This window comes from Rana temporaria, chromosome 13, assembly GCF_905171775.1.
Source record: "Rana temporaria chromosome 13, aRanTem1.1, whole genome shotgun sequence".
NCBI lineage: Eukaryota > Metazoa > Chordata > Amphibia > Anura > Ranidae > Rana > Rana temporaria.
In genome coordinates this window covers 17092055-17116157 of record NC_053501.1, presented here as the reverse complement: position 1 = coordinate 17116157, position 24103 = coordinate 17092055, and the positions used below count along the sequence as shown (strand labels likewise).

General features: G+C 43.7%; 1 protein-coding gene across 1 annotated transcript in view; it reads left to right on the top strand.

Annotated features, from left to right (window-relative positions):
* The window catches only part of CEP128 (centrosomal protein 128), a 256542-nt gene that overhangs the window by 207890 nt on the left and 24549 nt on the right, over positions 1-24103 (top strand). The window contains exons 22-24 of the mRNA XM_040333200.1: positions 16315-16364; positions 19298-19321; positions 20292-20450. Coding sequence (XP_040189134.1) covers positions 16315-16364; positions 19298-19321; positions 20292-20450 — 233 coding nt within the window. The remainder of the gene's footprint in view (positions 1-16314; positions 16365-19297; positions 19322-20291; positions 20451-24103) is intronic.

Below are 24103 nucleotides of genomic sequence, written 5' to 3'. Positions count from 1 at the left end.
CAGTCCTTAAAGCATCAGGTCAGACAGCCTGACAGGCCTAACCAGGCGGATGATCTTGCTGAAAATAGGCAGATATTCCTACACAGAGTGCTGTGTTTTGCTGTATATGCCTTTAAAGGATTCTATACAGCAAGTGTCTCGTTTGGCTCTCCTGTCTGTACACATGCGCAGACTTGTGTGGCTTAAGACCTGGTCAGCCGAGCTTCCCTGTAAGAGGTTATTGCCAGGGTCCTCCTTCCACGGGGAACATTTGTTTGGTGATGATCTGGACAAATACATCCAAAAGATTTCTGTAAAGAGAAGGACCAGTCGTCCCTCGTTTTAAAACCTCTGACTTCCTCGGGTAATTCAGCGTCAAGGTAGTTCTGTCACCAACAGGGTGCTAGAGCCAGGGGAAAGCTGCAGGGCCAGAAAAAAAAACCCTGGGTCCAGAACTCTAATGCCCTGTACACACGATCGGAAATTCCGACAGCAAAAGTCCGATGTGGGCTTTTGAACGGAAATTCCAACCATGTGTATGCTCCATCGGACTTTTGCTGCCGGAATTTCCGACAACAAAAGATTGAGAGCTGGTTCTCAAATTTTCTGACTGAAAAAATTCCTATCGAAAAATTTGATCATTTGTAGCAATTTTGACGTGCAAAATTCTGATGCATGCTCAAACAATTCGACGCATGCTCGGAAGCATTGAAATACATTTTCTTGACTCGTCGTAGTGTTGTACGTCACCGCGTTCTTGACGGACAAAGTTCAGAGAACTTTTGTGTGACCGCGTGTATGCAAGCCAAGCTTGAGCGGAATTCCATTGAAAAAAACAAGGTTTTTCCGACAGAAAATCCGATTGTGTGTAAGCGGCATAAGCCTAGCACCAAGCCCTCCTTTTGAGGGGATGCGCCCACTTTATCGGGTCAGGGGGAAGGCTGCTCCAATTTGCAGACGTTTGGAAAACAGTGGTGCAGGACGAGTGGGTCACCAACAGTATCCCATGGTTACAAGCTGGAATTACGGAGTTTCCTCCCCCAGAGGTTTCTAAGATCCAACGTTCCTGCGGATCCCCCAAAAATAAACCTATTCTTTCAAGCACTAGAGCAGTTTAGTGCATCAGGGAGCGATCATACAGGTTTCGGTGTCCGAAAGAGGCACAGGGGTTTATTCAAATCTGTTTACGGTTTCTAAAACCAAATGGGGACATCAGGCCAATCATGGACCTAAGGTCCCCGAACCAACATCTGTTAATACAGTCCTTCAGGATGGAGTCAGTCTGCTCGGTAGTAGCCTTGCTCCAAATGGGAGACTTCTTAGCCTCCACTGATGTCAAGGATGTGTATTTACACGTACCAATTTTTCAGCCTCATTAGAGGTTCCTGCGATTTACAGTAGAGGAACATCATTTCCAGTTTGATGCACTGCCCTTCAGGCTTGCCACAGCACCTCTGGTGTTTACAAAGATCCTTGCACCTGTACTCTGTCTTTTAAGGGCCCAGGGGACTTTAGTGTTCAGATACCTCCTGCTCCGAGATCACTCGCTACAGGCCCTGGAACACAGTGTAGCCGGCACAGTGCGGTATTTGGAAAACCTGGGCTGGGTCATAAATTCCAGAGACGTCAGCCTTGAGACCAGTTCAGAGTCTCAAGTATCTAGGTCTGATCCTGGATACTGTCCAAGCAAAGGTATTTCTGCCACCCTTAAAGATCTGTTCTCTGAAGGATCGGATGCGTCAGGTAAGGGGCACCAGGCAACACTCCATTCGGCTCTGTATGATTCTTATGGGAAGAATGGTGTCCTCCTTCGAAGCAGTTCCCTACACTCAATTCCAGTCCAGGCCTATACAACAAATCATCTTGTTGGCTTAGAACAGGGGAGCACAAGCCCTGGATTACCCCATGTCCTTATTTCCCCAGGCACATTTAACCTAAACTGGTGGTTGCAGGATCGAAACCTGCAAAAGGGAAGATCCTTCCTCCCAGTGTCTTGGAGAGTATTGATCAGACGCCAGTCTCTCATCAACATCTTTGCGTTACAGGCAGTACATCTGGCCCTATGGTCCTGGACGGTGGAGCTTCAGGACTTCCCCATCAGGGTTCAGTCCGACAATGGCACTGCAGTGGCCTATATCAACTACCAGGGTGGTACCAGTAGTCAACACCTGGGGAAATGTGCCAGTTCCATCGGCGGACCATATCCTGGGAGCAGAGAACTGGAAGGCAGGTTATATCCGCCGCCATCAGCTCTGCCCAGGGGATTGGTCCCTACGATCAGTGAACACTTGCAGTTGGGTGTGCAGCCCCACCAAAAGGAGGGAGTTTTAGCTTTTCTGGAGTTTAGTGTTGCATTTTTACCAATATAGCTACTATTTACCAATAATAATTCCCCATTATTCTAATGAACTTGTCTTATTTCCCAGTTACCTGGTGATCCTGCCAACAGCTTCTACGTCCTCCCTGATGATGACACATTAGATCATGGAAGTTCCTGGTTTATTGCTTTCAAGCCACCCCCCACCTATTGTGCATATAGCATCCTATACGTTCTAGTAGTCTGCCTCGCCCCCCAACCTGCCCCTATCTAGAGACTGAGTGGCTTCTGTTATGGACATTTCACAGGGCTGTAGGTAAGGAGTGTCAATGGATGTCAATCTACCCTGTATGCCTGCATGCCTATGGAACTAAAGAGCTCCAGAAATGTGATGTGATGATGGTGCCTTGTGCGGTGCATTGCTATGTGTCTGTGCCCACAGCCCTCAGAGGTAGGGATAGGAAAAGAATGTTCAAAGAAAATTCGTTTTTTTAATCATTAGTTTGTCAAATTCATGTTCGTTTCGACTGCAGTGATGAGAAAGGGAACAGGATGGAACATTTTTCTTGAAAAATTTTCTAAGAGTGTATGCAGTTTTCCTTAAGTAAAAAGTGCATCCATTCCAAAATTGGATGTTAAAAGCAAGCAAAATCATTCAAACGACATTTAAATGTTCTGAAAATGTTTGTACAAATTTACATAAGACCTTTGCACAGAATATTTGTTCAAAATTCTATCCATCTATGGCCAGCTTTAGGTTTACTTATACTACTTTAACCTGGATATTTTATCAGTTTTCCTATCAACGTCTCTGGCAGATTCAAACAATCGCTCCTTCATTTTTGTTTTTTTGGCTCCACTTACCTGTCATGCAGCATTGTCCCAGAGTCAGATACTCACCTGCCGAGCGGATCCAGCATTGTCCTGCTGCCAGGACTAATTAGGTGTAGCAGCCTGAGTCCCTCACCACCATCTTGGTCCTCTTCAGTTATAGGCAGCCAGCCTCTAATGACTACCACAGCTCTGCCTAAGGACCACAGTTAGGCCAGCCATAGATGGAGCAAATTTCTTTCCTGCAACCACAGACAGTGTTGATGGGGGAATACCTCCCACCGAGCTATTGTATCTTCTGAGATATATGATGTGGAAGCCCAATGGGCTGAGGCAGCAGGGATATGTCATTCTTGTCCAGATGAGAATGGCGACAGGTTGGAGCCCAAAGCCAAACTGTAAAAAAAAAGTGTGATTTCCTACTGTGGAAGGCAATGGCCTCGAAGAGCTGTAGATGATCTGGGGGATGAAGGCCCGCTTTTAATGTTTTGGCCCCTGTGAGATGGACATGAATGCAGGCATACAAAGTGTGCTGGTCACGAAAGGTATATGGAGACTGCCAGTGATCACCTCTTCTGAGAAAGCTAGTTGCCTAGGTGATCTTTGCTTTCCGTACTTTGATTAACTGACCCAAAAATGTAGATGAATTTACCTTGGCTTTTATTTGCTACGTGCTTTTTCAGGGTCATGGACTCAGAAGTACTAAAGACTACTACTTCCAGCTGCATTCTGTCTATACTGTCTGTGTTCTGATATTTGCTAAATCCCAAGCTTGGCTGGCACTGCAGCTTTTTGGTCTGAGTTCTACAATGACCTGGAATTGGCTGATAGGAAGTCTAGCTGGTTATGCTATTGTCGGTCTCAATTCTATTGCGGCCAGTTTAAGCTGAAACCTATTGCTGTCTTCTGCAGCAGCTCAGATGTCTGTCCTTCCATTTCAACAAGCAGTGTTTCTCATTTGTTTTAGAAATATTCTTATAAGATATGTTATCCTACTATTTCTGGTGATATTTTGCAAATGGCTCCCCTTTCCATGTTTTTCTGTTCTTTGGGAAAGATATGAGGAGCGTAACAGATCAAAAAAATGCAGCAAAGTATGGGAGGATGTGGAGAAAGTGATCTGGAGGTCACCAATATGTAAGAATTATGGGGGATCAGAGCAGTTGATGAGTGGGAGCCACTGAGGAGAGTTGTGAGATTCCGGGTCACATTGTAATGAACAGGTATACAGAAAGTGTCTAAGATAAGGTTCTTTTTTGGGTATCTTATTTCTCCCGACCATGACTGTCTAATCTTCACTTGGCATTACAGTACCTATTGCATAACTTGGTCTCTGGTAGCATACAGTTAGCTGTATATAAAAATGTCTATTTGTGCTATCAAGTCTCTCCTCCCTGAGGTTCTACCTCTGGTCTCCCCATCGAGTTAGAGGTTTCCTCCTCTGCCATCTGATATTTGCGCTCTAAATCCTTCACAAACTTCAGTACATATATGGAAATTTCCACATACCTGCGGCTGCATCTTCCTCCTCTGAAAAGTGTGATATTTATCTAAAAATATTTGTTCAGACCTTGAAAAGTAAATTATTCATGTGTATGAGGCCTGTGATCTCAAACAAAGATTCTGTTACTCCAATGCACAGCACTTTTATTTTCTGTGGTGAAAAGGAATGGATGTCCTTGTGAACAGGAGCTGTCTATAATATGGCCACCACTCCTCTAAACATTCTATAATGACATGTTGCCACCACTCCACTGAGCACCCTATAATGACATGTGGCCACCACTCCACTGAGCACCCTATAATGACATGTGGCCACCACTCCACTGAGCACCCTATAATGACATGTGGCCACCACTCCTCTAAACATTCTATAATGACATGTTGCCACCACTCCTCTGAGCACCCTATAATGACATGTGGCCACCACTCCTCTGAGCACCCTATAATGACATGTGGCCACCACTCCTCTGAGCACCCTATAATGACACGTGGCCACCACTCCTCTGAGCACCCTATAATGACATGTGGCCACCACTCCTCTGAGCACCCTATAATGACACGTGGCCACCACTCCTCTGAGCACCCTATAATGACATGTGGCCACCACTCCTCTGAGCATTCTATAATGACATGTGGCCACCACTCCTCTGAGCACCCTATAATGACATGCTGGCTCCACACATCTCATCTATGACGCATTACCACTCCTCCACTTCTGAACAGTCTACAAAGACGCACAACCACCATTGCTTCTTTTTAAAATGTCAATAAAAACTTGAGGTCACTACTCCTTCTTTGAGCTCCCTTTTGATGACAAGTGACTACCACTCTTCTGAGCCATCTATAAAGATAATGGGCCATCACTCCTCCTCTGAGCTGTATTTAATGACATGCAGCCACCACCACTGCTCTAAGCCATCTCAAAGTGACACATGTCCACCACTCATCCTCTCAGCCCCTTATGACATACAGCCAACGCTCATCCATGCTCTGAGCTCCCTCCAATAATAAGCGACCATCACTCATCTGCTGTGCCATCTATATCAACATGTGGACCCCACTCCTCCTCTGAGATCTCTAGACAGCCACCACTCGCCATTTAAACTCCCTATCCCTATGCTTGGCCAAAATTTCTCTTCTGAGACATATATAATGAAACGTGCATACCACTCCCCATCTAAATTTTCTTTAACCACTTAAGGCCGGGCTCCTGTGTGTGTGTACATATATATATATATAATGTCGGCACTTTAAAGATGGATAGCTCGGTAATGGCAGCAGCTGCTGCCACAATCGAGATATCCATCTTTTCAGTGACCGGTCCTGTTTACGATAATGGTAGTCTCTGCGGCGGATTTTCCGCGAGATCACGTTATTGGCAGAGGGAGAGGACCCGGCTCGTGCCCTCCACTGCTTACCGGAGCCGTTGGTAGCGGCGGAGGCGATCTGGACCTGTCATTAGCTGGATATGGATACGAGTTAGTACAAGATGGCCCCCACCCGTCTCCATACCATAGCAGGGCGGAAGCGACGTCAAAACGTCACTTCCACCCATACATCTTGGGGGAAAAATGTTGTCCTTTTTTCAAATGACAAGTTTTTTATTATTGCATTTAAGTCCAAATATGAGATGTGAAGTATTTTTGACCCCAGATCTCATATTTAAGAGGACCTGCCAAGCTTGTTTCTATTACAAGGGATGTTTACAAGTATTTTTTTTTTTTTTTTTAAGCGCCCTGTCCCGACGAGCTCACGCGCAGAAGCGAACGCATACGTGGGCAGCGCTCACATATGAAACTGGTGTTCAAACCACACATGTGAGGTATCGCCACGATCGTTGGAGTGAGAGCAATAATTCTAGCCCTAGACCGCCTCTGTAACTCAAAACATGCAACCTGTAGAATTTTTATAGTCTCCTAAGGGGATTTTGAAGGGTAAAAGTTTGACGACATTCCACGAGCGGGCACAATTTTGAAGCGTGACATATTGAGTATCAATTTACTCAGTGTAACATTATCTTTCACAATATAAAAAAATAATTGGGCTAACTTTACTGTTGTCTTATTTTTTTTATTAAAAAAAGAGAATTTTTTCCCCAAAAAAGTGCGCTTGTAAGACCGCTGCGCAAATACAGTGTGACAAAGTGTTGCAATGACCGCCATTTTATTCTCTAGGGTGTTAGAAAAATGTATCATGTTTGGGGGTTCCAAGTAATTTTCTAGCAAAAAAACTTGTTTTTAACTTGTAAACACAGAGGGCTAGATTCAGAGAGAGTTACGCCGGCGTATCAGTAGATACGCCGTCGTAAATTTAAGCGTATTCTGGAACCCAGATACGCTTAAATTAGGCTAAGATACGAGCGGCGTAAGTCTCTTTCGAAAGTAGTTTTCGGCGTAGAATATGCAAATGACCTAGATACGCCGATTCACAAATGTACGTATGCCCGGTGCTATTTTTTTTACATTGGGTTGCTCCTGCTCTTATAAAGCGTATGCAATGTTAAGTATGCACTTCGTTCCCGCTTCGAATTTTGAATTTTTTTACGTCGTTTGCGTAAGTCGTTCGCGAATAGGGCTGGACGTAATTTACGTTCACGTCGAAAGCAATGACGATTTGCGGCGGAATTTTGAGCGTGCGCACTGGGATTCTTTCACGAACGGCGCATGTGCCGTTCGTAAAAAAATTAAAATACGCGGGATCATCATTAATTTGGATAAAACACGTCCACATCATCCCAATTTGAATTAGGCGGACTTACGCCGGCCCACATACACTATGCCGCCGTAACTTAGGGCGCAAATTCTTTATACGCCCGCACAATATTACGCTGGGCTACATGAATCTGGCCCAGAGTCTGAAAAACAGGGTCGGTCCTTAAGTGGTTAATGACACATGGCCACCACTCATCCACTGAGCCATATACGACACTTGGCCACCTTGTGTCATCAAAGATTTCCTAAGCGTTGCCAGCTCGATTGTGAAGGTTTGCATATTTTGCTGTGGGCTAGTGAAGGCAGCTTGTTGATAAATGGGGGCAGAGACCATCCGTATGGGGATTCCTGTGGTCCTGATACTCTGTTCTGCTTCCTTATCAGATAATTAACCTTCAGGATTGTGTCACGTTAATCTCTGTGGATAAGCTCGGTTTTGCTCATTAATGTTTCACTGGCATTGGAAAATCAGGTTTTCATAGGAAATTGTCTGCAGACATGAGACAGAATTGAAACAGATTTGTGATTTTTCTTTTGGCCTGATGCTTGGAATGTTTCGTCGTGTAAATAATATCAAGTGGTTCTGCCACTGCCCGTCTGACAATTTTGCAATCAAATCAACATTCCTTTGCAAAAGGCAAAATGATGGTTGCACGCAGCGCCAAAGCAGCCGGTTGGTAGGTGATGTAAAAAGTATGTGCCAAGCCTTCCTTACTTGCAGATAAACCTTCGCCTGCTCCATATCTTGCTGTGACACTTGTGCCAAGCCTTGCAGTTTGCGCGCTTATTATTTCCTTTCCATATCTGGCCGCGTGCTGCGCTCCCAGCAAACAAACTCATTTTACTGGAGCCAATTTAATGCAGATAAATCGGAGGCAGAATGTCCCCGCACCAACTCGGATTAGACCTGGATGGAAGTCATGGAGCGAAGGGGCCTTCCAGAGATTTATTGTACAGTTTAAATTCTGCAGAGGAAAAAAATATTTTAATTCCCCTCGGTGGTCATTTACAGCCATGCCGCCTGCAGCATAATGTGTATTAACACTGTGTGTTTTTGAAGAGGGAACAATCGCACCACACTAATAATATCACAATACAAGGAATGAACTCCTGTACGGAAACATTCTGTGCTGTGAATTACTGATGGTGTGATAGTGCCCATATAATCAGATTAGAGTAAATTTAAAATGGCTCTCAAACATGTTACAATACAGTCATAAGGTTTCCCATTTGTTAATAATAATGAACTTTATTTTAATTGGCACCTTTAAAGGTAACTTCTCGCAATTGCTTTTGTGTGTATAAAGAGAATTTTGCAAGATTTGTGATTGGTGGTGTCTTCTCACTGGGTTGTGCCTTTAAAGTATCCGCCAATACCAACCAGTCTTCTTTCTTAGGGGGGATAGTAATTGGATACAATCCATACCTTGCTTAATTAACAATTCATATGTGGGGTCTGACATACACACCATCGGATTTCCATCGGACAAATCTGTAGAATTTTGCGCAAAGGGCGTTGGCCGTGAACTTGTTCTGTGTATAGACGGCAAAACATTGTTGGCCAACATACACATACTACGTGCTTTTTCAGCTCTTTAGTGCCACCCTTTGGGCAACTTCTGCTAATGTTTCTCTTCTGGTTAGCATTGGTTCGGAGCTTAAGTGTTTGTACTTTGGATTTTCTTCCGACGGACTGTACACCAGATCGGATAATCCGACAAGACGCATTTGTTTTTTGGAAAATTTTAAAGCATGCTATCCCACATTTGTTGTCGGAATATCCGACAACAATTGTCCAATGGAGCGTACAAACGGACGGCTTATCCGACAAAACCCTGCCATCACAATTTATTGTCGGAATCTTGCCTTTATGGAAGAGTGGTAAGAATAAAGCCATTGTTGAAATTAAGCCATTAGAAGTTCCATTTGCGAGAAGCCATGTGGGGGACACAGCAAACATGTGGAAGAAGGTGCTCTGGTAAGATGAGGCCAAAAAAGCAACTCTATTTGTGGCAGAAAACGAACACTGCACATCACCCTGAATAAGCCACCCCCACCATTAAACATGATGATGGCAGCATCATGTTGTGGGGATGCTTTTCTTCAGCAGGGACAGGGAAGCTGGTAAGAGTTGATGGGAAGATAGATGGAGCCAAATACAGAGAATCTAAGCAGAAAACCTGTCAAAGTCCAGACCTAAATTCAATCAGGAATCTGTGGGAAGACTTGAAAATGGCTTTCCATCCAATCTAACAGAGCTCGAGCTATTTTGCAAAGAAAAATGGGCAAAAAACGTCACTCTCTAGATGTGCAAAGCTGGTAGAGACATCCCCAAAAAGACTTGCAGCTGTAATTGCAGTGAAAGGCGGTTCTACAGTACAAGTATTGACTTTGGGGGGGCTGAATACAAATGTACACCATTCTTTAACATATTTTATTTCTAAAACAATTTGAAAACCATTTATCATTTTCCTTCCACTTCACAATTATGTGCCACTTTGTGTTGGTCTATCACAGAAAATTCCAATAAAATACATTTACGTTTTTGGTTACAACATGACAAAATGTGGAAAATTTTAAGGGGTATGAATACTTTTTCAAGGCACTGTAGTTAACATCAAGAGAACACACATGTAATGTTACAGAGAAGATGGCCACAGGCTGGAAAAATCCTGTAGGAGACAGAGACCGGGGACATGTTGCACAAGACTTCTAGAGATCACTGCTATTACAGCCTCATGACAGATCAATATTGATAGCACTCCCACTACCGATTTGCTGGGGCCTGCAAAGGACAGTATGTGTCCTTTAGGCCACAGGAGTTTAACATGATCTTACACTCCGACGTCCTCTGCTGGAATTACCATGGAGTTCTGCATGAGTCTTTTTCCACCCATTGCTCTCAGGCTGCCATAGACCTATAAGAACATGCTGGGAGTTGTTGTTTCTGAACAGCTGGAGAGTTACAGGATAGATTCTGCTGTGTGGTTGGATGTTTTGCATTTATGGCGATGTATAAACCTGAGTTGATTTGCTCTATACACACACTCTCAGGCCACCTTCTAATTATATGCACAGTAGTTGAATGCACCTGGTTTAAAAAATAAAAATACAATAAAACTGTCCTGTCTCCTTGACAGTATCCAGTATAAAGGATACTGCTTTGTGCCTAGAACTCCAGTCCTCCCATCTATATTTCACAATTGTGACCGACTCACCTAGGACAGAGGCTTTTGGAAAGGACTGAATGCTAGCCTCTTGCCTTGCGATCATGGGCCCTGGCATTTGGGGGAACAGTGCTCTTTGTTAGCTGTATGCCTGGGGACCCTTGAGGCGGTGTTACGTTGGATTCAGGTCCATGTCCCCCCCAAGACACACACTTTGGGAACCCTGTATATGCCATGTTAGAGTGAAAGATTCATACTGTTGGGACATATACTGTAAGGAGATGCTAATGTCATCACCTCCAGCCACCTGTCGGTCTGTTGTCTTCTATAATGTAAATGAGTCTAGTGTGGCTTCTCTGTCACCCATTGTTTGTGCTAATTGACCCTGCAATTGTATGAAGGAGTTCTGTGTTAATATGTATGATAATGTCAATATAACATACAATAATTAAGAACACATTACATATCAAGGCAGCGCTACCTAAAAACATATATATATATATATATATATATATATATATATATATATATATATATATATATATATATATATATATATATATACTAGCTGAATACCCGGCGTTGCCCGGTCTTCCTATCTTAACCTTTTGGGGAGGAAAATCATAGTAATATAAATATACCCATCTTTTATATAAGGGTGTAGGTAAGGGTTAATTTAACTGTCATATATTTTTATTTGGCATATAAGTAATATGTGTACCAGGTATTATTGTAATATCTCCAGGCGTACAGAAGTTATGTGGGAACATACATTTCCCATTGATTTGCATGGGACTTTAAACAAAAACCCCGACCCTCACAAATGGGGGTAGTTAAGGGATAAATTAACTATCCTATAGTTTAAGTGGACATATAAGTAACATGTGACCAAGTGTTATCGAAATATGTACAGCCGTTTGGAAGTTATGAAGTAACATGTATTTCCCATAGAGTTGAATGGGACTTTAAAGAAAAACCCCGACCATGGCAAATGGGGGTGGGTAAGGGTTAAACCACCTATCCTATGTTTGTTGCTGACATATAAGTAACATGTGTGCCAAGTTTCATGTTAATATCTTTAGCCGTTTGGACGTGATGCTGGAACATACATACACACGTTGAGTTTTATATATATAGATATAATATTTTCTAATAAATAAACACTATGGGCCAGATTCATAGTGGACTTACGACGGCGTATCTCCACGTACGCCGTCGTAAGCTGTCGTATCTATGCGCCTGATTCTTAGAATCAGTTACGCATAGATTTGGCCAAGATACGAGCGGCGTAAGTCTCCTACGCGTCAAATATGTAAATTGGGTAGATACGCGGATTCACGAACATTTACCTTAGGCTTACGTCCATGGGAAAGTTACCCCTGCTATATGAGGCGCAGCCAATGCAAAGTATGGACGTTGGCAAGCGTATCTTTTTACTTTGTTTACGTAAGTCGTACGTGAATGGGGCTGTGCGTAGGTTACGTTCACGTCACAGGCATTGGGCCTGGCGTATCTTATGGAGTAAATTCGACGTGATACTGAGCATGCGCCATTCGTTAGGCGCGTCATTTACGTGGGGTCACGATTCATTTACATACAACACGCCCCCTACCAGCCTATTTTGAATTAGGCGGGCTTACGCCGGCCAATTTACGCTACGCAGCCGTAACTTACGGAGCAAGTGCTTTGTGAATACTGCACTTGCCTGTCCAAGTTGCGGAGGCATAGCGTAAATACGATATGCTACGCCCGCACAAAGATACGGCCAGATACGTGAATCTGGCCCAATATCTGAAAAAGTGAAGATCATTAACAGGTAAGAAACAGTAGAAACAAGAGTCCGTGTTCAAAGAAAAGCAAAAGAGATCTCAACTGCTTGAAATGCTCATCCTCTTCCACCAGAACCACCACTCGTGAAAATAATTTGGGGTCTAAATACACCCTTGTTGTAATTGCTCTTACCAAAAGGTATCATAATGTGTATTGTAATTATGGAGTCACATCGGCTGCATAAGGGATTAGTTAATTTATGTTCAGCAGACAAACAACAAGTATTGTCTCGTTGTGTGCTTGTGAGCAGTTGGAATATCTGCTATCTATATCCAGACTGGAAGAAAGTGATATATGATATGAAGTGGTATATGATGAAAGCACTCAAGCGGAGTGTGGGACGTTTCATTACAACAATATCTCATCATATTCAAACATATACAGCTGTGTACTCTAATCTGGCAGCATAGAAGGAGTACTGGGGAAGAATTTTCAGATTGGCTGTCCCATTACCCTACCACGTCCCAAGTTTCTCCACAGGTAGGAAGGAAGTTTGCCAACAGACAATCACAGAGGGTTTCCTTGAAACGGCTCTCACATAAACCAAGCTGTCGCACCTATGCATTCTGATTGAGAGCATTTTAATGTGTATCACAAAACACATCATTGCATGATTTAATTTTTTTCGGCACGTTTCTGAGTTCAAAGGAACCCTAAATAGGCATTATTATTACCTAGCTCTCAGAGCCTCACAATACGTCATTGTGTACCAAGTTTTCTGTTTGTACCTTGAATGGGTTGAAAAATGTTTTTATACCGAAAATATAATTTAGAGTCTGCATTTCCTCCCTCCTACAGAATTGGGAAAAGATGTTATTCTTTCAGCATAGTACCAGCAACATAGCACTTTATGATTTCTCCACCTAGGTGAGAATTACATAGGGACGCCCTGAAGCCTCCTGGAATTGCCAAGTTACATCTCAGGAGGAAGGGTAAATTTATTCAGCGGCACAGGCGTGCCATGAGATCTCCCACACATGCACACAGAGGTCTCTGCAAGCCTTGTCTGGCCTCTTTCAGTGCACAGACATGCCACAGGTCTCCACCAGGTCATGAATACCTGGCAGAGATATACAGCACATGTGAGATGTTTAAAGATAATGCCGGTGCGGGAGACATATTGCCAGGGTGATGTTTATGGTTAAAGCTGAACTCCACATGTGTTTTTTTCTTTTTGCAGTCACATTGGTCTACCTTAGACCAATATAATAGGTAGGTATGCATGTTCCATACCTGGCTGATCCCTGTGGAAGAGAATCACTATATCGGCCATTGCTGACAGTGATGACAGCAGCCGTGGGGAGCGCTGAGACACTGAGTGCCTTAAAGCAGAACTATACTGGTCCTTTCTCCAGATTGCTGATTTACAAGTGAACAGTGATTCTCGCTGTCTTCTGGGTCCTATGCTGAGCAGTTGCCCTACTGCATAGTGAACACAAGGGGTTGCTTGCTCGGCACGGGCATCATTCAGAAAACCCTGCATTTTTCTCGGGGCATTCTCTGATTGGAGAAGATGGAGATCCTAATTTTACCTATCCTACCTCTCCACCTCTTTCAATTGGAGAATGCTTTGCATCCACTGAGAAAAAATGTTCTCTGAATGGTGTGGCATGGGACCTGAAAGACCACATCGGCTACTACTGAGATCTACTTCCACAGAGATCAGGTATGTAACATGCATACTTGCATCGGTCCAAGCTGAACTGATATAACTATGCAAAACTAAATGTAGTCTGCTACATTTTCTTTGGTAAAAATAACCCAAATCTGTGTTTATTATTTTGTCTGTAGGAAGGATTGAGTCTACAAACTATGATGTGTGTGTATATATACCTAAAAATTGTTCAGCCCTGCTGTACTGACGGCCTATTACATTTCTTGAGGCCTGGATATGCCTGGACAGCAGAAATACCCCCCCCCCCCATTACCTTTTTGGACAGTAGACAGTCCAAGGTATTTAGTAAGAGGCATGGCGTCGTCGTATAATGGGTGTGGAGATAATAACACTGACCAGAGCAATTCAGTGTTACCATGGTAACTATTTACTACTATTGGGGAAGTGATCAGGATTTTTTTTTAACAAGATATGATTGCTTATACCAGTGAATTTCATGTTTACTGAATAAAGCTGAGTAATTGTGTGTTTTGTTGTGATTAGCCACAGCTAATCACATGGTACAGATGAGCTGTGAGTGGCCCTGTCTGTACCATGAGATAACTGTGACCAATCACAAATAGCAAACACTGTTGTACCCAATAAATAGCATGAAAGGATCTGCTGTGATTGGTCACATGGTACGGGCAGCAGGCCGGTACACTGATCAGTCATCCAGGAGGGATATTCTATGACGTCCACCTGAAATAATGAATGTCCCGCAAGTGGCTGCAAAGTCAGTTTTTTTTTTTTATCTTTTATGTATGAAGCTGAAAAAAACTCCTGTGTGCAGGTCCCCCCAATACTTAACTGAGCATAATCTTGGTCCAGTAATGTGCACAAGGGCAGCGGCTCTCCATCCTCATTGGCTGAGATACAGCAGTGGGAGCCAGTGTCAATGACAGGAAGTGAGTCGGGAGCAGGAGGTGGGGCCGAGCCACACTGTGTTTTAGGGCACTCGGCAAGGGGTAGGGGCCAGGAGCGCTAGTAGGAGACCCAAGAAGAGGAAAATGTGGGCTGCTCTGTGCAAAAGAAGTACACAAAGCAGGTAAATATACCCTGTTTTTTTAAGTGACCCTTTAAAGCTGAATCCAAGCAGATATAAAATACCTTTCTGTCATTATATATTCATGTAAAAATGCATCTTCAAAGAAGTACCAGGATCTGTGTTTAACCCTTCCTATGATCTTCTGCAAAGCAGAGCTCGGTCTGGAAGAGGTGCTGCTGCTCCTCACTACCCAACTGGAAAGGCTGGTTGGTCCTAGACTAAGCTGTACTAGTTAACTGGAACAAAGTAAAGTGAGGTCACTGATCTAGCTAGTCTGTTCGATAATGATTGGGGGTGATGTCATCGCAGCAATTAGTACTCAGAAGCTGATCTAGACAAAGATGACAGCAGCCGTGGGGAGCGCCGAGACACTATGAGTGCCTTAAAGCAGAACTATACTCGTCCTTTCTCCAGATTGCCGATTTACAAATAAACAGAGCCAGTGGAAAATGTTCAGCTGAACAGGAACTACATCTAGTCAGATGTTGTCACTGTTCGGTAGTTGGATTGTATTCAGGCTGCCACAGCTATTGCAGCTGCCTAAAAATAATAACTGGCAGTGGAGATTCCGCCGTTAAGTGTGTATGAAGAATTAATTGACTGATCTGTCATTCAGGCCACAAGGGAAAATCAAGCTGTGTATGGAGACCTGATCTGTGTCCACAAGAGAAAGCCTTTCGGCAGTCTGACAAGCAGAGGGCAATCTGCAATTATCCACATCTAACAACATTGTACTGAATGGTTTTCTGTCAGCGGAAGACTCTTGTAGTCCATCACAGAATTCTTGTCACTGTTTGATTCTTTTCAATCTCAGTCCGGCTTTCAAACAAGTTGTACTTATTAGAGCAAAGCCACGTCTATTGCAGATTACATCTGGGATGTATCATGGTTTGGAGATGGGTGCTGTACACTGGACTGGTGTTCTTATGCATGCATTATGCAGTATCCGTTTCTTTACAGGTGGAGCCATTTTTATGGAGCAATAAAAACAATTTGGTAGAATCCATCAAATGTACACTTCAGATACTGTAATACCTTTTTAATATACATTCTATGCAGGTGGTCTAGCCCTACCCCCTTATGGAGGTGATGTGAAGTATTCAGCAAGTTACCAGTTATTGTGGTTCTGGGCAGAGGTTGGGTGGCGAGGTGCTTCCAACATCCTCTGTCCACCAGCTCTGTGGTTAATCTTCCACCTTACCTGTTGCAGGAATTTGTATTTTTTTCATTGGTGTTCAGTTGAAATACTTAATTTGACTCTCTTCTGTTTGTAGACTTTCTGGAAAAGGGACGCAGACGAGACGATGAGATGTGGCTTCTACAGGTGATGCTTTTTTTTTTTTTTTTTATAATCTTGATATTTCAGTTACAGATGAGAGTAGAGTGGGTCTTTACCAGTAGGATTTGTAAATCTCTTGAGGTTTCCATACAACATTTTTTTTTCTATTAAAAACACTTTAAAACGAGAATTTGTAAGAGTCTCCACCCCTCCACCTGTTCTAGTAATATAACCTTACCTTTCAGGATTACCTGGGTGTACTGTTATTCCCTTGTATAGCCTTCTGCTGCTAAGACCCTGCTGGTAGGTTGACCTGAGCTGCTGCGTCACTGCTGACATGGTGGAGAAGAAGATGAGCAGTTGAGAAAAATTTAATGTAAAACTAAGATTGCTTTTAAGCTCATTTACTACTGGTTAGTAATATGGAAATGTCCACAGCCTGGGCACAGTTTTACTTTAAGGTTTTATTAAACCCAAGAGCCAGCATTTACTATACTATATCTGGTTTCACACAGTACTCAGAACATTGAAATGCAAAATATTCTAGTAAATATAAACTGCTAAATGCCCTTTCTCATCAGCGGTTAGCGCAGTCTTGTGACTTCTATCAGTGTCCAGCCAAGCACTGGTTAAGCTTGTAGGAGTTTTCGGACGGTCCTATGAAACTGCAAGAGCCCAGACCCTCTGTCTGGGCAGTGCTGATTGGCCCTATGCTCATCTCATGCACCCTCCAAACAAAATAAAAAACCTCTCTAGCAATGCACACCAAACTGAGCATGTGCAAATGGACTCTATAGGTTCTGTGTTTTAAAGGAAATTATCAGGGGACATCTGTGCATACAGGATTAGGTTCCGCAGTGAGTATAAACAGCATGCTTTACTGCATATACAGACTGATTTTCCTGTTGTGCGTTTAGTAACAATTTAAGGCTGCACTCTGCGACCACTATAAATAAATAATGGGCACATCAGATGTACAGACCCAGGAGCTTAGCATAACGATGGTGGGAACCCCCCTCATAATGGACACAGCAGGTGTCCTACCAATGCAGGAATGGTAGGAACCCTCCTTAATGAGCACATCAGGGGTACAGACCCAAGACTTCAACATAGGAATAGTGGGGACCCCTCATAATGGGCACATCAGCTGTAAAGACCCATAAGCTCAGCATAGGGATGGTGGGAATCCCTCATAATGGGCACATCAGATGTACAGACCCAGGAACTCGGCACAGGGGTTCTTATCAATAAAGTTCCTGAGAGACTGAATAAAAAAAAATAGATGGTTAAATGCTGAAATCTATTCAACAGAGCAGGATATTGAGGTCTTTGTGGTCTATGGTAATGTGCAAGGTTTACATAATTGTATTTCTTCTGCTCAGAAGAAGATTCCGCACTTACTTCCTCAGAGATCAGAGTGTCCCACAGACCATTTTCTGGGTTGTGGTGACCCCGGGAAAAAAATGAAGAAAATTAGAAGTTAGGAGGCAAATTACAGGAGGCGGAATGTTACACTTTATGAATGTTGTAGACGGCAGACATTAGAACCACCTTTTATTACCTCCGTTCTTCCTGTCTGCGTATACAGAGGGGTCACAGTGACATTGCTCCACCATATTGTGTCGCCTCCTACATGCTGATTCCTTTAACGCTTTGGCTGCCAAATTGTCTATCCCTCATACTTGGGTGTATGTCAAAGGGATAAAACGGTCTCCTGCAGGGGAATTTTTGTAAATGGAGCGGTCTTGTGTGCAAGCAGAACCACCTTCCCATGTCCAGACTCCTTTTGAAGAATATTCATCAAACTGTTTAATTAAACAAATGTAAATGTTAAAGCGGAGGTCCACCTACACACAAGATATTAAAAGCCAGCAGCTACAAATACTGCAGCTGCTGACTTTTAATAAATGGACACTTACCTGTCCAGGGTGCCCGCGATGTCGGCAGCCGAAGACAAGCAACTGCTTTACTGCAGTGCTTAACAGGAAGAGAAAATCTCCTAATACCATCTGAATTTTCTAAAGAATATATATAAAGCTGAAGACAGCAGATATACATGTAAAACTTATGTAGGGAGATTTGTTTCATTCCTGTGTATCATCTGAGGCTGTTCACTTCACTGGGTATATGTGAGGGTTTACATCCACTTTAAGGCCTCGTGCCCACAGATGGATGGAGGCTTTGAACGTCCAGCATAAAATTTCCTTTAGTGTGAAATACATTGTACATGCATAGACTAGTAAATGTGCAGCATTAATGCATGTTAAATGTGTTGGTGTGATGAATGGCAACCCAACGCACCTGCCTAACGTGTTGTAGCACACTTCCAAAAAAAAGATAGATGGATATGCGTTTGTTAGCAGGCACATTGACCACATCACACCAACACATTTCAGGAGCATTTTTGCACCTTAAAGTGATACAAAAGGTTTGTAATAAAATAATAACCAACATCTCATACTTAGCTTTGCTGTGCAGCTTGTTTTGCATTTGGCCCCGATCCTCTTCTTCTGGGGTCCCTCGGCGGCTGCCTAAGCTCCTCCCAGCATCAGATAACCCCCTTTGGGAAGCGCTTTCCCAAGAGCGTTACCTTGTGGGCGTGCTCCTAAGTCCAGCATTTGCGTATATAGACACGAATGCCGGACTCAGCCCCACCCCTCAGCGCCAACGTCATTTGGATTCAATTGACAGCAGCGCGAGCCAATGGCTGTGCTGCTATCAATCTATCCAATGAAGAGCCAAGAAGCCAGTACATTCTGGACGCGGGACTTTCGAGGGCTCAGGTAAGTAAACTGGGGGGGGCCCTGTAACTATCAGATGTTTTTTCGCCTAAATGACCCCCCTTAAAAGAAAATGTGGAGCATAGCCAGACACCGGCCTCATCATTCCATGTCAGAATGGTAATGCATGAACCTGCCTATTGCCGTTTCCATGTTGGTAAAATCCGAACATCTTCTCTTTGTGTTCTGTTTTCGCAGGACCGAATCGTCGATCTGGAACGGGTGAGTCTCATTTATAATAATACGATTTTATTTGGCTCCAGGGTATTTGATGTGTGAAAAAAATCTGCTGTAGAGCCAGAAAAATGTATCAAAGAAGAACGTTCGATTTGTCAGTGGGTGAAAAGAAAAACATTTCTGTAAAGACTGAAACGTTACACCGCTGTGCCGAGAGCGGGATGTGTAACCGATACCCTGCAATTCACCAACCTAAAACATTCATCTATTGGTGCGCTCAGCGTTGGTAGGAAGCCAGAATGTTAATTCACACAAGTGCCTATTGGTGTGTTAAACACAACACAGGCCAAATCTACATTCTGTGGTGTAACGATCGCATCGTGGCCCGCCTGCTAGTCACTGTATGGATTACATAACTGGATAGAGAAATACTTCTATATTATGTAATGCTGTGTAGCCCCCATGACCAGGCCTGCCTCTCTATGGGCTCAGTCTATACAACAATGATTGTGTTACTTGGTGAGGAGGCAACAGGCCTCTACTGGCCTCTACTGTGCGAATACCGTAGTCAGCAAGTGTAATGAGGACAGCGATATAGTCGAATACAAAGTGGTCTATGGGGGCTCTTTTAATGCCAACAGCTTTGGCCCCTCCCCCTGGGCAGCTCTGACCAATTATGTGCCATCTGTGCACACGCTAGGAATTTCCATGCATGCACTGCGATGGATTCTAGTATCCCCTGCAAGTGTGCAGATTAGCAGTTTTTGCTTTTGTTGCCTACTCAAAACGAACAGTCTGCCTTAGCTGCAATTGAACAGCCTGGTGTGAGTGTTTAAAGCGTTAGTTCACCTTTTTTAGAGAAAAATGAAAAGGTGAACTAACCCCGTACACCCTAAACGGCCTCCACCGCCACTCGCCCCTGCTGTGCTTACCTCCAGGGATGCTGAGCTGTCAGTGCCCATGCAGTCTGTCCAGTGATTTGAAATCCCTGCTCTTCTTCCTCTTCTCTGTGCAGGGGTACCAGGATAGACCAGAACGATTTACTGTGCAAGAGCTGACCAATCAGACTCCCTCTGATCCATCCCGGAAGCACTGCATGGAGAAGAGGGGAGGTTTGAAATCCCTGGACCACCATACGGGCTGTGTGGCCACTGACCACTCAGCATTACCAGAGGTAAATACAGTGGAGACGTGGGGTAGGGAGGGGGGTGTACAGTGTTAATCCCCCCCCCTTTTTTTCTGTATAATGTGAACAAATACTTTAAAATTGAGATCAAGCTATTGTCGTTAGATAATTTGCGGTATGGCACTATACATGCGTAGTGCGTTGCAGTCAGTGACTTTCATTTTGAATAGTCCCCAAACACACCAAGGCAACGCATCTGTGCTGCACTATACACTACCATCTATTGCATACCTTTATAACGGGGAACTATACGTCCCTTGAGGCATTTTAAAACTGACATTTACAGACATGACTAGGCATGGTGGGAATGGTAGTTCCTAAACAACTGGAGGGCCAGAGTTTGGAAACCCCTGCTTTATAAGGATCAGGTGCAGATTTTGGTTGCTCTGGAGTGCATAAGCACCCAATTTAAAATAAATAGGTGGCCTTCAATATGAACCCAGTCTAAATCTTTTAATTTACATGACCAAACTGTATCTTCAACACTTTTACTGTAAAGAAACCCTCCCTATGCTGTCCTTGGTCTTCCGACCAGATCTAGTTTCACTGCTCAGTTGTAGCTCATTGATGACAGTTCCTGTGATTAATCGGGGTTCACTTTAAAGGGGCTTGTAAAGGCAGAAGGTTTTTTATCTTAATGCATTCTGTGCATTAAGATAAAATGCCTTCTGTGTGCAGCAGCCCCCCTAACACTTACTTACCTGAGGTCCCTCTCTGTCTACAAGTGTCTCAGCCATCCACATTCGCCTTCCCGATTGGTTGAGCAGGTAAGTATAACATGTTTGTAAAGTGTTTTTTTTCCCCCCATAAAAATAACAATCACTTATTAAATGTTCTAGCTAAGCAAGAGCAAAACTATTCTGACAAGTTTTTAAAGGGGTTGTATGGGTTTGTTAAAAAACAAAAAAAACAAACATGTTATACTTCCACTGTGCAGTTTGTTTTGCAAACAGTGGCCCCGATCCTCCTGTTCTGGGGTCCCTCGGCAGCTGTCTCAGCTCCTCCCCAAAATAGCTACCCCCCCTATGGGAAACTCTATACCGAGGGGGTTAGCTTGCAGGCGCACTCCCTGTCATACACGCTGCGTCCATAGACAGAGTGTATGACTCGGTCCCGCCCCCGGCGGCCGCATCATTGGATGTGATTGACAGCAGCCAAAGCCAATGGCTGCGCTGCTATCAATCTATCCAATCAATGGCCAAACTCCGTGGAGAAGAGGACACTGGGGGGACACGTACAGCAGGTGAACGGGCTCGGGTTAGTAAACGGGTGGCCGTCATTGCCAGGTGTTTTTCACAAATCTTTACAACCCCTTTAACTTGGCAAAGACCCTTTTCTGCAAATAAGAAAACAAGCAAAGGGTTAATCTGCTCAGCAACACAAGACTGGAATTGGGCTCAGTTCTCTAAGGTTTAAAGTAGAACTTTATTCAATTTGAATATAGTAAGGGAGGGTTATAACCCCTGTCGGGTTTTTTTTGTGTTGCCCATGGAGGATTATTTATCTTCAATCTCTGTCCCACAGACAAAACAGGAAATGGGAGGTAGTCCCTTCAAAGTCAGGCGATTCCCTGGCTGTCACTAGAACTAGAGTGCCTATTGGTAAACATTACCTCTCCTATTCCTACTTTAGTGACAACCCAACATTTGGGATTTTCTTTCACACTCAGTGATGACGGCAAACAGGACAGATAGAGAGGGTGAATCTCCTTAACGTGGGCACAGACCGCAACAAAAACTTACAGGGGTTCTATTCCCTCTCCACTCTATCCAAAACGTAAAAAAATAAATTTGCCTTTTAGTTATACTCTAACACAAGGATAAGGCTCTCGTGTTTAGTCATGTGACTGTAATTTTCATTCTTATTGGACTTTGCTAAAAAAAAATATCTGTCACTAGAAAGAACGTTTAATTATCCTTGCGTTTTTATTTTTGTGAATTGAGGCCATTGTGTAGTTTAGTCCTAAGGCATGTAAACCCCAAATCTCAGAATTTAGCATGGCAATCTCGTCTCCATAATACTTCAATCCTCCTATAGCATTTATCCCAGTTTTTCTCATGAATTGTAATTTGCTCTGCAGTTGGTGGCACCCTGATATTTCCCATATGGCCAGTAGCACATTGTCATGTGATTGGTTGGTGGCTCTCTGTATCTTCCTTGAAGTCTTTGCACAGCTATAGGGCCACACTGGGGCAATCTCTGTATTTGTCCTCTATAATCAGTACATTCCGGGGTCAGCAGCCTTTTTCACATTCAGGCTCCGTTCACACTTGTGCGACTTGTCATGTAACTTTGGACATCAAAGTCGCAAGACGAGTCGCCCCCCATGTTTTCCAGTGATAACCATTCATATATGTGAGACTTAAAGTTGCAGCAACTTCAAAATAGTTCATGCACTACTTTGGTCTGACTTTCATGCAACTTGGGGGCCATAGACTTCAATGTTAAAGTGATTGTAAATGCTTTTGAGTGACTTCTACCTATAGGTAAGCCTAGAATAAGGCTTGCCTATAGGTAGTGGAAATGTCTCCTAATCGTGTGAGATATTTCACTTGTAGTGCGCCAATGTCGCCATCGGCGCATGCGCTGAGAAGAAAAGGACCTCCGTGCCGTTTCTTCCTCAGCGTGTGCCGTGACTAACGGCTCCCGCATGCACGCGCGGGAGTGACATCACGTAGCTCCGGCCTGCCAGTCTGCAGCCCCGGAAAGAAAAAGGGGTGAAGATGGACGTGACCTGCACAGGGGATGGCACGGGCTTCATTTTCAGGTTAGAGTCACATAATGGGCTAGTATGCGGTGCATACTAGCTCATTATGCTTTTTTTTTTTAACCAGAAAAAAATCAAGTTTATTGAGATGTATTCAGGGTGTACAGGTTATGCATTGCAGAAGTTACATTTCCTTCTGTTCTACTACACGTGTGTTCAAAATTCAAGGCTGTTCGTATTGACATTACATTCCAGGTAGGGTCATGTGACTTTATTACAATCAGCTTATACATGTCTTTCATAGAATATCTCAATTCAAATCTCCATGTATTCAGATGTCATCCTTCTGCCCTCCGCCCGCCTCCTCCCCCTTATCCCTTGTGGTTTATACAGTACATGTTTCCCCATCTTCCAGCCACCGATCCCATACATTAGAGATTTTTTGTGGGCGGCCCCTATGCATATATATAATTTTCCTATAAGGCAGTACAGCATTTATTTCCCTCTTCCAGTCCTGTAAGGACGGGGCCGTCGCTCGCAGCCATGCCTTAGCTACCACTTTTCTTGCTATAAAGAGTGACTCTAGTATAAAAATGGTCTGGTACTTGTCAACCTCAACATCTGGTATCAGACCCAGCAGGCACAATCTAGGGTCCATTCCCACCGGCGATCCCATATTGTCATGTAGGAATTGCGTCACTTGTAACCAATATGCTTGCATGTCCGGGCACTGCCACAGCAAATGGTAGAAGGTGCCCTCCGCCAATAAACACTTGGGGCAGAGCGGGCTCCGAGTGGGTTGGAACTTTGTCAATCTCAGTGGCGTCAGGTATGCCCTGTGAATTATGTACAGTTGTGTCAATCTATCTGACAGCTTGGGGGATGTAGTCTTCACGCCTTCCAGTATTTCCCCCCAGTCCTCTGCCTCAATTGG